The following is a 19094-nucleotide window of genomic DNA, read 5'->3' as shown; positions in this document are numbered from 1 at the left end:
ATTTTGTGAGGAGCAAGGAGGGGAAGATCAGTCTACATTCTTCAACCATGTCTTCCGCAGGTACATCTTAAACGTTTCGTATTCTGTATTTGTTAAAGATTTTTCTTCCTAGCATGTTTTCTTGTTTTTACATTTAAACATAATCGATCATACACAAAATCAACTTTGCATTCTATTCAGAATCTCTTTCTACAAGAGTGTATTGCCAAAACTAGCAGGTACATTAATATTTAGTTCGGCCTTGTGCTTTTACAGTCAACTAGTACTGGTTGTCGTCAAAGTACAGGGGAGTTGGGTGGAGCTCACATGAGGCATGGCGCGGACATTAATGTCGATGGGCAACAGGCGGTAATTAATGTCAAGCTCAACGAGAATCTTAACTATCTCTTCAACCAAAAGAGATCTCCTTACATACCTTTCTCCCATGTCTTGATGGTTCATTTTGTGTGTCAGCCATACAGCCAACTTCACTCTATTTAACTCTTCCATGTCCATGAATACAAACATGGGTGCAGGATACCAATGCTCTTTCTTGCCCTCAATATAACTGCAATGACATCCACGAAAGGAGAAAATGGTAGATAAATTAGAAACTTATATATGGACAGATATATATATATATAGACATTGTGCAGCAAGCTAGGCGTTATCTTAATTCTTGCACATACCTTATAATTCTGTGTTTAATGGTTGCAATCTTCTCTGCCGGAGTTGATATATGGACGCAGAATTCGACAGCATCTCCCATGTCAGGGCTGCGATAGAAGTTATTGATAGGCTTAGTAGAAAGAACACTGTTCGGAAAGAAAACCTTCGTGTTGTCGTCTCTCAGAAATACAGTAGTCAAGATGTTCATTTCTTCTACAACCATCTGAAATTTTTAAAGAATGGATTAGTTCTCCCCAATATGAACTGAAAGGCAAAAACATGCAAAAATAGAAACATTTCAAATATGGAAAGTTACCTGAACTTTTTCAATCTCACACCTGTCTCCCACATCAAACGGGTGCATTATAAATAAGAAGACGATTGCTTCAAACACCGTCTTGCAGGTGTTCCCAAAAATAAATGCAACAAGGAAGAGCTGAGAGCTTAGAAAGACAAGAAATTTGGTGGTGGCGATTCCCAGAATCAGAAGCCAAATAACTAACACAACAATGCTAACTATCACGTTCACAATACGATTAAGTATGTTCACGGCTGATTTGGTATCATTCAATGCCAAAGCGAGTGATCTCCGCTCTCGGAACACATTGACCTGAAATAATATTTATATGCATTTCATCTCATTATAACCACCGAGTAAAACACAACCGTCAAATCATGATGACATTTCATAGAAGTGAATCCACATGTGAAAATATGACAATATTTGAAGAACTATGACTCATTTGCATGAAATCCCTATTTGCTATTGCCAATGATGGAGTGCTCACATGAGACAAAATCATCATAAATGTGCAAAATATTAATGAGTTATAGATTATAATTAAGATGGAGCATTTGTGGTTTCACATTTTATTTTGGACACTTTCAAACTCAAAAGTAACTAGGTTTGGATTTGAGCTAGTTACTTTTGAGTTCACTGGTACTGGAACCTTGATCGAAATGTAAATTGTAAGATATTTGCACCAACTTGCATGCATAGAATTTAAAGATTGTAAAGCATGCTGCTGCTTCTAACTTATCCAACACTGAGAAAATGGGGAAAATTTTAAAGCGAAGCCATTTGTCGAGTCCTTACCACCCAGTTCATCAAGGATAATTTGCTGATTCTCCTCGTCTCAGAGGCTCCTTCAAAGAGACCCATGGTCTTTAAAGCCTCATCTTCTCGCAAGAATCGCATCAAATCTTCCAAGTAGATGTACCTGACAAAGAGATTAATGTTAATGGAGATTGATTATTTATTAAGTGAACAAGAAAAACTGCAACCAGATTACATAAACAACGGAAAGGTGATCAATATCAATCCTTTTCATGATAAATAAGACTAACAAATTTTTGATCAACAAGCAAGACATGCTAAAAGCGTTGTTAAAATAAGCCCTAGCATTAAAAGAATGGTTTCAAAAATTGGGTATTCTTGAATGAAGACATAAAAAGCTCAAGAAAAACCAAAGGTTAAAAAAAAAATAAGGACTTACTTGGCCCTAGGCTTGGCAACAATATGAAATATCTTCTTGGCTGCAGCTTTCGCCTCTGACTCACTATAAATATGTGTCTTAGACTCGTCCTTGTTCGGGGCATCTAGTATCTGTCCATCCAAGGTGGCAAAAGTCCCATTCCGAACAATCGTCATCAACCTCTTCATATTCCAAGCTGACACATTCTTCGGATTCAACTTATGCAGTTCTTCAATGCTTATCCCTTGATCATCTCCCTTCTTGGACATTGCCCGAGAAAACTTCTCATTTTTAACTTCAGGGATCCTCTGCAGAAGTCCACTACTCCCTATAACCCGTCCACTCCTTGGTGGGGGGAAAGCAGTTGCCTTGAGATCAGAGGGCATAGTAGCACCAGCATTCTGTAACTTATTGACCTCATCAGAAAGCTTAGCCTCCTCTTCCTCTGCATTTCTAATCTCAATCAATGGCGGCCCCGAAAGCGTCTCAATCACATACTGAATAAACAAAGACTCGTGAATCCTATCAAAATAGGTACTAACATGAAAAGAAGAAGCCAAAACTTTCACCATAAGGGTCTTCACCAACCAAACCAAGGTACCCACCAACAAACACACAAGCACCTTAGTCACATACTTAAGCTTATCACTCTTGGTCTCTCTCTCGACCTTCTTATCAAAAAGAAAATGCCAAGCTAGCAAAACAAGCCCTAACCACAGACAATTCTGCACTGCCTTTCGTACACCATATACAAAATAAAGAACCCTTTTACGTAAAGTGAAATTCCTTTCTATAAAGAAGACTAGGATCCGAATCCCCCCCCAGACACCAACCTCCCGCAGATTAAGACCAGTATCAGAACTTGCCATTTCCACAGTTGGAGCTTCCACAAATGCTTCTCTTTCAGATAAGGAATAAAAAGAGAGCAGATAAAAAAGGTGATCATCACAACCAAACTCACAAATTGCAAGATAGTCAAAGCGCTCAACTTCCTCTTCCTATACTCGTCCGGCAATTCATCCCAGAACGGATCGACGTCATCATCGTCCAGAGCCTTCGAAAGTAAACCAGACCGAAGCTGACCCGACCAGGGTACCCGGTCCGACCGCCTCTCTGGCTCTTCAGATTGGTCCATCAACCGCGACTTCATCTTTGATGATCTCGACAAGCTAGACTTTCTCTGAAACGATGTGTTTGATGTACACCTCACCACCTCTCCACCTAAATCCTCAGACACACTGCCGCGACATTGAGCTGCTTGTTGCAGCGGCTGTTGTTGCTCTCCGTCAAAAGACGGTTCCTTTTGAAGAAGTCGCACAGAATCGTCTGCATACTTTTCAACCGTAGTATTCGAGATATTGAGCTCCTTGGACATATGGGGCTTCTCCGAAGACTTTGTTACCGAAGGCAAGTTGATATTCTGATGGTTGGGGAGGAGTTCATCCATTCCCAAATCCATGTCCAGAGACATCTCGCCGAACGCCCTTTGTTTGTGCAGGAACTGACCAATCAACTTCAAAGAGGGGTTCTCTCTAATAACATCATTGCGAACTTCGTTGTTGTTGCTTTGGCCTTCGTCTTTCCAGAAGTCATAGTTGGACTCCCTCCAAATCTTGTTCTTCTTTTCCTTCTTATTGTTTGAATCTCCCTCATTGATTTTAACAACGACTTCTCCGCGGTCGGATGGCTCAACTGCCCTCATGATTGCTGCTAATCGTCGAGATCGTACTGGTCGAAAAGAATGGGGAGCTATTCGTGGGCAAAGTCGTTAGAGCAACCACGCAGAGATGTTCCTTGAATATATATATAACCTTGTATTTGAAGGACTTCTTCTCTATCTTTCTCTCTCACCAAATTTATTGTACACGCTCACTTTCCATATCTTAATAGAATAGAACCATATTATAAGAAATGATGGTATAAAACAAATTGTATGCAATGCAATGCACAACTAAGATTATATTTATACTTGTCTCTTTTGTTGGCTAAGCCCCATAATGCTCAATTCTAAGCAAGCCAGGCGTGTTAAATCCTTCAAAAACCCACTACCAAGTTTAAGTTAATGCTTGAAATAGTATTTCCTCTCTCTCTCTCTCTCTCTCTCTCTCTCAGTGGGAAAGATTAGTGTACGGGATGGTAATGGTATTAATAATGGCTTATGGATAGCTGCGATTTATTCACAGGTCATAATTTGGTGACCCCAAATTCCAATAATCCAACTTTATTTATGGATCTTGCTCTTCTTTTTTTGTTTCCCTCTGAGGTTTGCAACAACTCCAATCCCGATCCTTTGATATTATGGGTGGTTGAAGTCTAGCAAACGGAGAATATCCGATTCCATGAAGCAAAGTGCCTCTAATTAGTGGAGGAGACTGATCTGATCACTTTCTTGGCCGCATGTATATTATCTATATGAAGACTGCTTTGTATGTTTCCACTTGCATTTAATATATGATTATGCTTCCACTTCCATTACACCATTTACTCTCTGATACGCATGCTGCTCGATCCATATATTGGGTCTTCAAATTCTCAACCCCTACTTAATTATTTGTACAACAACTGTCATAAAAAAATCCTTACAGAATCTACATTGGAAGTCTCGCACTATAACATTAAGAAAAAAATTTAGATTTCATATCATCATATTTCCATATTTTTTTAATGTAATATTAAATGATTAATTTACAAATAAAATATAATAAATAATCTTTAATAATTAACTGCCACATTATAAACTGGTGAAAAGATAATTATAATAAAGATGGTGAATAACATTACTCTAACATTAAATATTGAAAACCGTCTACTACGTTTATTTATTATTTTTCAAATTGAATTATCTAATTTAAATAAAGAATTAAAAATTACCTCCATCCAATGTAGGATTAAAATTTGGCGGCTAGACTAGAGTCCGGTCAGCCCAAAATAAGTACAAAGATTTTGTTCGGCCTTAAATCGTGGAGAGAATCCTCGCATATCATAGAGCCGTAGACCACATGAGGAGGTCTAATAAGTTACGACTCTCGTAGTATTTGCAAATTCTGAAAAACACAGTTTATCAATTGTGATTAAATACAAAAGATAAATGTCCTCTTTACATAAGTTTCTACAAAAGATGAGGAAATTATCTTTCTCTGTAGTGAAAGATGCATCACTTTGAACTTTTTTGGAAGATGCCTCTTTTTATTACTATTATTGAAGGTTGTTTAGACCACAACATTATAATGTTGTGTTGGGATGCTATTACAATCTTCTCCTTCACTTTGTAAAAGAGTTGTGAAGAATGGATCATCATCAATTTATGTGTCCATTCTTAAAAAATATTACATTTTTAAAGAGTCAGAAAAGTTAAAAATTCTTCCAATCCAACAAAGCAGCAAATCATGTTATACAAAGTAAACAAATGTTATCAATATATAGATGTTATATTTGCCTGCCTCAAACTCCCACAAAGATGATTGAATCAGAATTAAAGAAGATGGCTTCCATCATTAATTCAAACCTCTTAAGAAAGAGCAATAGTGTAGTATTGATCCTATGTTGCCAAGAACAAATAAAAATCACCAATGACCAATATTATTTCATCTACTCTCCTATTTTATATAGTGGTTTAGGAAAATGGCTAATTTTCATAAACATATATGACAGACAACTCCGCACCTATCTGTTAGGGACAACAACAATAAATGTAATGAAGCATCTCTACAATTGGAACATCAGTTTTCATATATATTCAAGGATTAGTGCAGTAGGAAGCGTCTCTACAGTTGGAACATCAGTTTTCATATATATATATATATATATATATATATATATATATTCAATGTTCTAGTCAATTTGTTAATTAAGACCCCACTCAATAAATATATAGTGAAAGGGTCACTTTCAGATTATTGCCATTCATTGTGAGAGCCAAGTCATGTTTTTACACCTAGCCAATTACATTGTAATCAAAGTGGTTGTACATGAACTATCTAGTTTTGCAATGTGAACATATGCATTTTGCAATATGCTTGAATTAAATGGATCTGAAGCCGACAGATTATAGTCAACATTAATTTTTTCTGCAGCACTTATACATGTTGGGGAATATCCTGTGTGAAAGTGGTGACAATTTGGTCTATCTCACTAATTTTGGTTATCATCATTTGCCACCACTCTCCCACACTAACTGAATCTACACAAAATCTCATTGCATTTGATTAAAGAAACTTCAAGCTTTGATTATAGAACAATATCACACTATCTACCAAGTAAAATGAAACTTCAAAAATTTTTAAGTCATGTTTGATGGTAGAAAGATGAAGGTTTCTACACAAATACCAAAATCACTTGATAAACTCAATGTGTCAATATTATGCAAGATGCAATTTTATACTGGCAATGAATTCTGATCACTAACTATATAAATTTATAAGTCATAACAGACTAAACCATGACATTAAGATGGCAGAGACTTAGATTTTTTATTTAGTTCAGAAGTAGGAATTGAATGTTCTCCACGGGAAAGCATGTATTCCAACTGAATATACTTACGCAAGGCATATAAAATTAGTAGCCATGAAAAATTCATCAGAGACAAATTCATGACTGAGAGGGAGGTTTTGAAGCCCTATAAAAGTATTGCAAATAAAAAGTCACAACCATGGACGTGCTTTCCCAACCACCACAACATTCAGACCAGTACAAGCAAAAAGAAGTTAGATGAAAAATCGATATTTTAAGGAAAAAAAATAACATTAAATTTACCCTTGTGAAACACAATAGTCATCAAGGGAAGATATAATATTGATCTTAGCATTTTAGGGCAAAATTCTTGGCTGTAAAGAAGTCCAGATACTCTGCATTGCTAATGCCTTCGATGAATTCTTTGCAAATGGAAAGGAAAGAAAATGGGAGGGAGGGAAAGAAAAAATGTGGGTTCTCTGTAAATGGAAGCTGAGGATTAGAATGAAAGAAAGTGTTGCAGTAGATGGAAAGTAAAGGAAAAAACACAAAGGCTCGGGAGGGAGAAGGTGTTCGGCGAGGGTGCAAAGAGAAGACGAAAATGGGAGGGATAAAGAAGAAGGTGCGATTCGGCATGAGAGAAAATGAAAAGAAAAGAAAAAAATGAAAATGGGAGAGCTGAAAAATGAGAGAAGAAAGAGACGTTGGAATCCAATTTTAACTAATAAAATAATGTTTGGAAGAGTAATAGAGACTGGCCAAATTTGAAAAAATATATAGATGGAAATTATGTAGCTCTGTTGGAGTATTGCATCACATATAGATAATATGGAATTAAAGTCCAAAGTAGAAAAGGCTAAGGCTAAAATAGTCAATACAATGTAATTAGTTAATTCTGTTAGTTTACATTTTCATTATAAATATGATGTAATAGCAGACTTAAAACTTCACTTATTTTCATTAATTCTTCAATACAATTCAGAATTCCTTTCTTTTCCATCAGTTCTTAAACTCTCTCTACATTTGATCGAGTTCTTATCATGGTATCAGATTAGAAATTTCGTACATTAATTTTCTGGAACTCGATTCATTCTTTTTCATCTTTTGATCATTCTCTTTATATTTCCTTTCTTCTCCGCATTACAACTTCTTCAAGATTTTGTAGTGATTTTTTTTTCTGCACAGCCTCTTCTCTTGAATTCTGTGATTCTCAATCTTTCTTTATTGAAATGCCTTCTGAAAGTTCCACCGATTCTGTTATCACAAATTCATCAGATATTTCATCAAGTCCATACTATCTGCATCCAAGTGATAATCCTGGTGCACTTCTCGTCTCAGAAATTTTTACTGGAGATAACTATGTTGCTTGGAGCCGCTCGATCACCATTGCTTTATCTGTCAAGAATAAAGTGGCATTCATTGATAGTTCAATTCGACCTCCAAACACTTATGAATCTGTTCTTTACACAGCTTGGTTGAGGGCTAACAACTTGGTACTTTCTTGGCTTATAAACTCTATTTCCAAAGATATTCGAAATAGCTTGCTCTATGTAAATTCATCTCTTGATCTTTGGAATGAATTAAAGACTCAGTACTTAAGAAGTGATGGACTAAGGGTTTTTCATCTTGAAAAATCTTTGAGTTGCATCAATCAAGGTTCTTCCTCTGTTACTGAGTATTTCAGTTCCTTCAAAACTTTGTGGGATGAATATGTCAGTTTTCTTCCCTTACCAACATGTACTTGTGGAAAAATGTCAAGATGTACATGCGATCTTTTCTCTTTTATGTTACAAAGGCAACAAGCAGATTATGTTCTAAAGTTTCTAGTTGATTTAAATGATTCTTTTGCCCCATAAGAAGTCAGTTGCTTCTTTCAATTCCATTACCACCTATGGCTAAGGTCTTTTGCTTATTGCTCCAAGAAGAAAGCCAAAAACAATTGACCAACTCAGTTCCTACTGAAACTCATGCATTGATGGTTAAGCAGCCGAATCCCACAGCAAACCAATACAGATTTTCAAAAGAAAAATCCAAGAAATCTACCCTTCATTGTATACATTGTGGATACAATGGACATACGGTGGACAAGTGCTTCCAGCTTCATGGATACCCTCCTGGGTGGACTGGACCAAAAGGAAAAAGAACTCATTCTGCTACCCATGCTGCAATTGCAACTAATGAAGTCTGTAATCAAAACAGTAATGAGTCTCACATGGTTTCTTTGACTTCTGAAGATTTTAATAAACTACTAGCTATTGCAAATTCCTCTCAACCATCTCAGTCATCTCAAAATACTTCAAATACCTAGAATACATTAGCCTGCAATCTCGTTACTTCATCTCAATTTTCTAGTAATTCTTCTTGCAACTCAGTTTCTTCTACTTCAAAATCCAAATGTTCTTAGATATTAGACACTGGTGCAACAGATCATATGATCTGTTCACCCCTATTCTATTGTTTTCCTCCTAAACCAATAAATGCATCTATAAATCTGCCCAATGGACAGATTATACCAGCTACACGCATAGGAACAATTTGCATTTCTAATAATCTTTTCTTACAAAATGTCTTATGTGTACCATCATTTACCTTTAATCTGTTTCTATGTCTAAGCTAACCAAATATTCTAATCTTTCCTTATCTTTCTTTCGTACTCATTGCCTTTTACAGGACCAATCAATGAAGAAGATGATTGGGATTGCATTTGAGAAACAAGGCTTATATTACTTCAATCCTGCTTGTGCAAACTCTAAGACTAGTCCCACTCATTTTTCTGCTGCCTCTCAAAAGTCATTAGACTTATGGCACTACAGATTAGGACATGTGTCCCTTTCTAGACTCTCTTCTCTTAAACACCTTGATTCTTCTATCTCTATGGATTGTCAAAATGTATGTGACATTTGTCCTTTAGCAAAGCAAAGAAAACTAACATTTCCTATATCACACAACAAGTCTAATAAAATGTTTGATTTGATTCATTGTGACATATGGGATCCATTTGGAACCATTTCTTATTCAGGTTATAGATTTTTCTTAACAATTGTGGATGATTTTACACGTTGTACTTGGGTTTATATGCTTAAAACAAAATCTGAATTTCCATTCCTACTCAAAACTTTCTGTAAAATGATTAAAACACAGTTTGACATTGCTGTCAAAGTTATAAGATCAGATAATGGACCTGAATTCATTCTCACAGATTTCTACCATAAAAATAGAATTTTACACCAAAGAAACTGTGTAGAAACCCCACAGCAAAATGGCACAGTTGAAAGAAAACATCAACATTTACTAAGTACAGCTAGGGCTTTAATGTTTCAAGCAAATATTCCATTATCTTTTTAGAGTGACTGTGTCCTCACAACAGCTCACATTATCAATAGGATTCCTACCCCTCTTCTTAAAAATAAAACTCCCTATGAAATGTTTTTCAATAAAATACCAAAGCTTGCTCATCTAAAAGTATTTGGTTGTCTTTGCTTTGCTTCAACACTTCAACATCACAGACACAAATTTGATCCTAGAGCTGTCAAGTGCATATTTCTCGAGTATCCCTCTGATATAAAAGGCTACAAAGTAATGGACCTCCATACTAAGAAAGTCTTCACTTCCAGAAATGTTATATTTCATGAAAACATTCTTCCTTTTACAGTTGTACCAACTGATCCTCAAAATCACTCTTTTCTATTCCCTCCATCAGAAAATCGATACAGCTGTGATATTTTCCATAGTAATCCAGTTGCTAATCAACCTATACTAGCAACTTCACATATTGATGATGACCATCAAAATTCTCCTATACCTCAAAACAATCAGATTTCCAATAATCCTATACCTCAGAACAGTCAGATTTCTAATATTCCTGAACGACCCAGAAAATCCACTCGACTTAGACAAGCACCTCACTTTCTACAGAATTATTATTGTAGTCAAGTTTCTTCAAATGCAGCTCCTTCAACTTCTTCTACTGATGGTTCTAGCAAAGGTAATTTCTACTCCATTTCCCCTTTCCTTTTTACAAATAGACTCTCATTATCTCATTAAGCTTTTCTTGCTTCTATCACAACTTCATTAGAACCCAAAACATATAAACAGGCTGCTCAATTTCCAGAATGGCAAAAAGCTATGAAAAATGAACTTGATGCTTTAGAGTTAAACAAAACATGGGAGCTTGTTACTTTACCTAAACATAAACAGACCATTGGTTGTAAATGGGTGTTTAGAATCAAATACAAAACTGATGGAACAATACACAAAGCAAGATTAGTAGCAAAAGGTTACACTCAACAAGAAGGCTTAGATTTTTTTGACACCTTCTCACCTGTTGCTAAGATTACTTCTATTATACTTCTACTTGCTGTTGTTGCAATTAAGAATTGGCACATTCATCAATTAGATGTGAACAATGCGTTTTTACATGGTGAACTACATGAAGAGGTTTACATGGATTTGCCTCTTGGACTGCCCAATCAGAACAACAAAGTTTGTAGACTTTTAAAAAGTCTCTATGGTCTTAAGCAGGCCTCTAAACAGTGGTTTGAAAAACTGTCTACCTCTCTCATCAGCTATGGTTTCTCTCAAGGTAACTCTGATTGTTCATTATTCATCAAAAAGTCAGCAACATCCTTTATGACATTAATAGTATATGTTGATGATGTACTATTAGCCAGTAATAGTTTACAAGATATTGATCTGTTAAAGAAATTTCTAGATGATCAATTTACAATTAAAGACTTGGGGCTATTGAAATATTTTCTTGGACTAGAGGTAGCAAGATCTCACACTGGGATCTCTCTTTGCCAACGAAAATATGCACTAGACATACTACAAGATACTGGCCTCATTGGTTCCAAACCTGCAGCATTTCCTATGGAATCAAATCTTAAACTAACTATTGATGATTCAGAACCATATGAAAATCCTTTAGCTTATAGAAAACTGGTTGGCAGATTGTTATACTTAACAATTACCAGACCAGATCTTGCCTATTCTGTCCAAGTTTTGAGCCAATTTTTGGCAAAACCGACAGTTAATCACCACAAAGCAGTAGTGAGGGTCCTCAGATACTTAAAGGCTACTCCTGGACAAGGTTTATTCTTTCCTTCATCTTTAGAACTTCAGTTGAAAGCTTTCTCAGATAGTGACTAGGCAGGCTGCATTGATAGCAGGAAAAGCATAACTGGTTTTGCAGTGTTCTTAGGAAATTCTCTAATCTCATGGAAGTCTAAAAAGCAGGCCACCATTAGTCGATCATCTGCTGAAGCAGAGTACAGAGCTCTTGCAACTACAACTTGTGAGATACAATGGTTAATCTATGCACTACAAGACTTACAAATTGATCACTCTAGGCCAACACTCTTGTATACAGACAGCAAATCTGCTATGTCCATTGCCACAAACCGAGTACAACATGAGAGAACCAAGCACATACAAATTGATTGCCATTTAGTTCGAGAGAAGTTGTAGGAAAAGCTCATCAAGTTATTTTATATTCCCTTTCGGCTACAGTTGGCAGACATACTTACAAAGCCACTTGGATCATTGCCTTTTCACCATGTCCTTCGAAGATGAACATTTTTAACATTCATGTTCATCTTGAGGGGGGGGTGTTGGAGTATTGCATCACATATAGATAATATGAAATTAAAGTCCAAAGTAGAAAAGGCTAAGGCTAAAATAGTCAATACAATATAATTAGTTAATTCTGTTAGTTTACATTTTCAATATAAATATGATGTAATAGCAGACTTAGAACTTCACTTCTTTTCATTAATTCTTCAATAAAATTCAGAATTCCTTTCTTTTCCATCAGTTCTCAAACTCTCTCTACATTTGATCGAGTTCTTGTCAAGCTCAAAGCTCAAGAGCTTGGCTAGTTCAATGTAGATCAATTTTGATATGATTGGCTATAATTTAATGAGTCACTGGCATTCGGCCAATGCCAAGGCTCTTATATTCCAAAGGCCAAACCATCAACTCGAACGAAATGCACGAGTCCGTGCTTGCTAATGCTAAATAAGCAAGTAAGCATGAGGTTGGGTCTCGTAATGGACCCGCCGTGCCTTGCTTTGCTGCAGCCTTTGATCTTGGGCCCATATCTAATAGAGAGCCCATTTTGAGCAAACCTGAAAGCATCGGCCCAAAACCCACCATGTTTACAACAATTATAATTTAGTATTTATTTGGGATTGCTACTGGTAACAGAGCTTTTAATTTTATAACTTTATTAATAAGCATGCATGTGCCTAAAGCACTTTCTAAAGTACTTATTATGGTGGTTTCAGTGTTCATTTTTCAAAAAAAATATTAATTTAGTGCCTTGAAAAAAAAAATTAGGTTTTCGGCTATTTTTAGGTGTTTAAAAACATTTTTTTTTATAAATTTTCCTAACATAATATTTTAAAGTTGAAAGAATTTTTAGATTTATGTTAAAAAAAAATGTCCCAGGATTATAAAACTGGTATATATACTAAAAGCAATGGAATGTACTTTCACAGATTTATTATTATTATTATTATTATTACTTTTGAGATTTTGACTACCAAATACTTACAGACTTCAAAAGATATTGACTACCTAAACAACATTGATAATATATACACTAAATTAACTCTGCATTCTATATATATAGAGTCCCTTTTTATGAGAGTGTACATATCATCAAAACTGGCAGCTCAGGAGATCATGCATTAATGATTAGTTTGGCGATAGTGTTTATGCACTCAACTAGTAGTACTACTGGTTGTTGTCCAAGTAGAGGGAAGTCGGGTGGAGTTCACAGGAGGCATGGTGCGGACATTAATGTCAACAGGCAAAAGGCGGTATTGAATGTCAAGCTCACGAAAAAGCTTAACCAACTCTTCAACCAAAAGAGATCTCCTTGCCCACCTTTCTCCCATGTCCTGGTGATTCATTCTGTGTGTCAGCCATATAGCTATCTTCACTCTGTTTAGCTCTTCCACATCCTTGAATATAAACATGGGTGAAGGATACCAGTGCTCTTTCTTGCCCTCAATATAACTGCATGCAATGGCAGCATATAAAAGGAGAAAAGGGTATACAAATTAGAAAGTACTTATATAAGGAAAGATATATATAGACATTGTGCAGCAAGCTACGAGCCTACGAGTTATCTTAATTCCTGTACATACCTTATAACTCTGTGTTTAATAGTTGCAATCTTCTCTGCCGGAGTTGATATATGGACGCAGAACTCGACGGCATCTCCCATGTCAGGACTGCGATAGAAGTTATTGATGGGCTTAGTAGCAAGAACACTGTTTGGGTAAATAATCTTCGTGTTGTCGTATCTCAGAAATACAGTAGTTAAGATGTTCATTTCTTCTACAACCATCTGAGATTTTTCAAAGAACCAATTAGTCCCGGCCCTTGTGTATGAATTGAATGGAAAAAACTTCTAAAAATATAACATTTCAAAGATGGAAAGTTACCTGAACTCCGTCAATCTCACATCTATCCCCCACATCAAAGGGGTGCATTGCAAATAAGAAGATGATTGCTTCAAATACCGTCTTGCAGGTGTTCCCAAAAATAAATGCAACAAGGACGAGTTGAGAGCTTAAAAAGAGAAGAAATTTGGTGGTAGCGATTCCCAGAATCAGAAGGCAAATAACTAACATAACAATGCTAACTAACACGTTCACAACACGATGAAGTATATTCACGGCTGTTTTGGTATCATTCAACGTCAAAGCGAGTGCTCTCCGCTCTCTGAACACATTGACCTGGAATAAGTACATGCATTTTCATCCCATTAATATAACCACCGAGTAAAACATAACCATGTCTATGTCAAATCATGATGACATTTCATAGAAGTGCATCCACATAATCATGTGAAATATATAGGACAGTATTTGAAGAACTAGGACTCATTTACATGAAATCCCTCTTCGCAAGTGCCAATGATGGCTTGCTCAATGCTCACACGAGACAAAATCATCATAAATGTGCAAAATATTGATGAGTTACAGATTATGACTAAGACCGAGCATTTGTGGTTTCACATTTCACCTCAGTCAAACTCTAAGTAACTAGGTTTGAATATGAGTTCACAGGTACTCGAACCTTGATTGAAATGTAAACAGTAAGATATTTGCACCAACTTGCATGCATAGAATTCAAAGATTGTAAAGCATGCTGCTTCTAATTTATCCATTGGTGTGAAAATGGGGAAATATTTAAATAGAAGCCATTTGTTGACCAATCCTTACCACCCAGTTCTTCAAGGATGATTTGCTAATTCTCTTGGTGTCAAAGGCTCCTTCAAAGAGACCCATGGTTTTCAAAGCCTCATCTTCCCGCAAGAATCGCATCAAATCTTCCAAGTAGATGTACCTGACAAAGCAAATATTAATAGAGATTGATTATTTATTTAAGTGAACAAGAAAAACTGCAACCAAATTGCATATACAACGGAAAGGTGATCAGTATAAATCCTTTTCATGGTACTCCACATATAGGATAGACAAATATCTGATCAACAAGCGGGGTGGTAAGAGTCTGAATGGAAACATAAAAAGCTCAAGAAAAGCAAAACGTTAAAAAAAACAAAAATATCAAGGAGTAAGGACTTACTTGGCCCCATGCCTGGCGACATTCTGAAATATCTTCTTGGCTGCAGCTTTCGCCTCCAACTCACTCCTAATTTGTGTATTAGACCCATCCTCATTCGTGGCATCCAATATCTGTTCATCCAGGGTGGTAAGAGTCCCATTCCGAACAATCCTCATCAACCTCTTCATATTCCAAGCCGATACATTCTTCGGATTCAACTTATGTAGGTGATCAATGCTTATCCCTTGATCATCTCCCTTCTTGGACATTGCCCGAGGCAGCTTATCATTTTTCACTCCAGGGCTCTTCTGCAGAAGTCCACTACTCCCTATAAACCTTCCACTCTTTGGTGGAGGGAAAGCAGTTGCCTTGAGATCATGGGGCACAGTAGCACCAGCGTTCTGTAACTTATTGACCTCACCAGAAAGCCTAGCCTCCTCCTCCTCCTCTGCATTCCGAATCTCAATCAATGGCGGCCCCGAAAGCGTCTCAATCACATACTGAGTAAACAAAGACTCCTGAATCCTATCAAAATAGGTACTAACATGAAAAGAAGAAGCCAAAACTTTCACCATAAGGGTCTTCACCAACCAGACCAAGGTACCCAGCAACAAACACACAAGCACCTTAGTCACATACTTAAGCTTATCACTCTTGGTCTCTCTCTCAACCTTCTTATCAAAAAGAAAATTCCAAGCTAGCAAAACAAGCCCTAACCACAGACAATTCTGCACGGCCTTTCGTACACCATATACAAAATAAAGAACCCTTTTACGTAAAACGAAATTCCTTTCTATAAAGAACACTAGGATCCGAATCCCCCACCCAGACACCAACCTCCCACATATCAAAACCAATATCAGAACTTGCCATTTCCACAGTTTGAGCTTCCACAAGTTCTTCTCTTTCAGATAAGGAATAAAAAGAGAGCAAATAAAAAAGGCAATTATCACAACCAAACTCACAAATTCCAATACAGTCAAAGCGCTCAGCTTCGTCTTCCTGTACTCGTCCGGCAAGTCCTCCCAGAATGGATCTTCTTCATCATCTTCGTCCAACGCCTTCGGAAGTAAACCGGACCGGAGCTGACCCGACCTAGGAACCCGTCCCGATCGCCTCTCTGGCTCTTCAGGTGGGTCCATCAGCCGCGACTTTGTTTTCGCTCTCGACAAGCTCGACTTTCTTTGAAAGGATGCATTTGATGTACACCTCACCACCTTTCCACCTAAATCCCCAGACCCACCATCGCGACATTGTTGCGACTGTGGTTGTTGCTCTCTGTCGTAAGACGGTTCCTTGTTACGATGTCGCACATAATTATCGTCTGCGGCCTCGACCCCAACATTCGAGATATTGAGCTCCTTGGACATCTGGGGCTTCTCCGGAGACTCTGTCACCGAAGGTAAGTTCAAATTCCCATGGTTGGGGCGGAGCTCATCCATTCCCAAATCCATGTCCAGAGACATCTCGCCGGACAGCCTCTGTTTGTGCAGGAACTGACCAATCAACTTCGATGGGGGGTCCTCCTTCCCTTGCCCACGTTGCACAAAATCAAAACCCCCACCATTTCCATTATTCAAGTCGTTCTCTCTAATAACATCATTGCGAACATCGTCGTCGTTGGTTTGGCAATCGTCTTTCCAAAAGTCATAGCTGGACTCCCTCCAAATCTTGTTCTTCTTGTCGTTCTTACCGGCATCCACTACATCCTTACTGTTTGGATCTCCCTCGTCGATTTTAACGACGACTTCTCCGTGATCGGATGACTCAACTGCCCTCATGATCGCTGCAAAGTCGGGGGCTATTCGGAATTGGTGGGAAAGAATGGGGAGCTATTCGTGTGCAAAGTCACAGAGCAACCACAAGAGCAGAGATGTTCCTTGAATGCTTGTAGAACGTCCATGTATTTCGAAGGATTTCTCTCCAGAGAAATCCATATTTGATAGCGATAAAACAAAATATTTGCAATTTCATATAAAGAATTATTTCTTCACCGCGCATATATTATTTTAGTGGGGATGTTAGGAAAGTTGGTGATTTCCTGAGCTTTTCGAGAAAATCTGGTCGACGCGTGTACTCTTTAATGCAATAAAACAATGTGCAGTTTTCAAATCACAGACGAGAGAGAGAGAGAGAGCAAAAACTTTGCCGCAGTGTGCTGCGTGCATGGTGATGGGGTTTGGTAGCCCGCCCGCCCATGAGGGGCGGGACCCCGCTGCCACTCCTAATTTTACATAAACCTGGCTAGACAGAGATTGCATGACAAAAAAAAAAAAAAAAAAAAAAGAGGTTCCCAAAATATGGCAGTTTTATTGATCTTGTCTGTTTTAATTGTGCTGTATTCCAAATGGAAAATGACACATTTTGACACTTCTTATATTTTATTTTATTTAATAATTAAAAAAATTAATTATTAGTATATTAATTATTATTTTATTTTTAAAAATAATAAAAAATATAAATTACAAAATTAAATAAAATAAAAAAATAAATTTATATTAAACGGCAAGTCCAACTATCAATGTTGGACAGCAACCTAGCATTATTTATTCTAAATTGCTTATCAAACCAAAAACCTGCCTGGTGCCTGCCTAACTTAGCTTTTTAACAAATTTTCTTACTTCCAATTTCCTTTTCGTGCCTGCCTAACGTGGCACATGAACTCGCGTATCAACATTGATATGATTTTTTATTGAAAAAAAAATTGAGAGAAAAAGAAGATCATGTCTCACGAAAATTATTTATATTTTAATTCATACCGTTTTATTAAATAGATGTTTTATATATCAATATCAGTATACAATTTGGTGGACGAACTCGTTTGTAAGAAAATTTTTTTTTTCATTTCTTTTTAGGTAAAACTATAGTTGAAAAAAAAAAACCTGGAATTAGATTCAATAGACGTGGTTTGGGGGAGGGGGGGGGGTATTTTGGGACTCGGTGGGATTGGCTCCTGAGTACGTGTCCCAATCTCTCTTATCTTAATATATATAAAAATAATAGTAATAATGTTAGTATGCTTTTTATTTAAGAAATAATTATTAATATATTGATAATTTTTTATTTTTTAAAAATATTTAAAGAGGTTAAAAAAATATAAAACATAAATAAATAAATTTTACCACCAGCTGTCACTGTTTGTCAGCACCCCAGCAGTATTAAAATAAAAAAAAAATATGAATCTTAGTGGTAGGTCGTTCTTTGCTGACATGGTAGTGTCAACTCATACTATTTTGCGCCATCGATCTGCCTGCTAGGGAAGCCACGAGGCTACCCGGCCTGCGTCTGTTTCCTGAGCACGATAGCCTAGAATGTGACCTGATTGTTTATGTGTTTGGATTAAATAAAATATTATTTTTAATATTTTAAAAAAATTAAATTGTTATTATATTTTACTTCAAAATTTAGAAAAATGAGATGAATTTTTATAGTTTCACTGTCCAAATTAGATCTGACGCTATAAACGCCGAAACTCAAGGGAAAGATTGCTACGTGTCGTAGACCGTTTTGCTTGACTTTTTGGGCATAATTTTGTATTACAGACAGCTGATAATATTGATATTGGATTGATTATTTTATTTTTTAAATTTTAAAGAATATATAATTTTTTTATTTTTAGCTAATTATTTAAAATTTAAAATTTATATTAGATTAGTCATCATACTTTCTATAATAATAAAATATTATTATTTTTTATTTTTATATTTTTATAATTAATTTTTATTTTTTAATTAATTCTATTTTCATAACTTTCTATAATCTACATTAATCATATTCATTTTCATTTTCACAATTTAATAAAAAAATTTCATCACATGATATCAATATTATCAAAATAATTTCATCGATCTTCAATACAACCAAACCAATTCTCAAAAACATCATCACCAACTAATACAAAATTTACAAAAACAATTGCCACTATAATGACTTCCATCTCAAGAA

The 19094-nt window shown here is 36.3% G+C and overlaps 1 protein-coding gene and 1 pseudogene across 1 annotated transcript; both read right to left on the bottom strand.

Annotated features, from left to right (window-relative positions):
* Positions 1–217: 217 nt before the first annotated feature.
* Positions 218–4139, bottom strand: LOC121257511 (annotated as a pseudogene).
* Positions 4140–13294: 9155 nt separating this feature from the next.
* Positions 13295–16930, bottom strand: LOC121258807 (mechanosensitive ion channel protein 6-like). Its single transcript, XM_041160339.1, has 5 exons — positions 15171–16930; positions 14807–14930; positions 14024–14317; positions 13724–13926; positions 13295–13592 (listed from the first exon to the last, which is right to left on the bottom strand). Exons 1-5 carry the CDS (start codon positions 16928–16930, stop codon positions 13295–13297), a joined length of 2679 nt encoding a protein of 892 aa, XP_041016273.1.
* Positions 16931–19094: the final 2164 nt, after the last annotated feature.

This window comes from Juglans microcarpa x Juglans regia, chromosome 3S (genome assembly GCF_004785595.1).
Source record: "Juglans microcarpa x Juglans regia isolate MS1-56 chromosome 3S, Jm3101_v1.0, whole genome shotgun sequence".
Classification (NCBI taxonomy): Eukaryota; Viridiplantae; Streptophyta; class Magnoliopsida; order Fagales; family Juglandaceae; genus Juglans; species Juglans microcarpa x Juglans regia.
Note: the sequence above shows the minus strand (reverse complement) of the source record. Positions and strands in the feature narration are given on the sequence as shown.

Excerpts from the sequence above, each read along its gene's own strand:
- LOC121258807 (XM_041160339.1), bottom strand. The coding sequence starts at position 16,930 with ATGAGGGCAGTTGAGTCATCCGATCACGGAGAAGTCGTCGTTAAAATC. Across the intron at positions 14,318-14,806 it reads CATCCTTGAAGAACTGGGTG|GTCAATGTGTTCAGAGAGCG; the intron begins GTAAGGATTGGT and ends TACTTATTCCAG. Across the intron at positions 13,927-14,023 it reads GTGAGATTGACGGAGTTCAG|ATGGTTGTAGAAGAAATGAA; the intron begins GTAACTTTCCAT and ends GAAAAATCTCAG.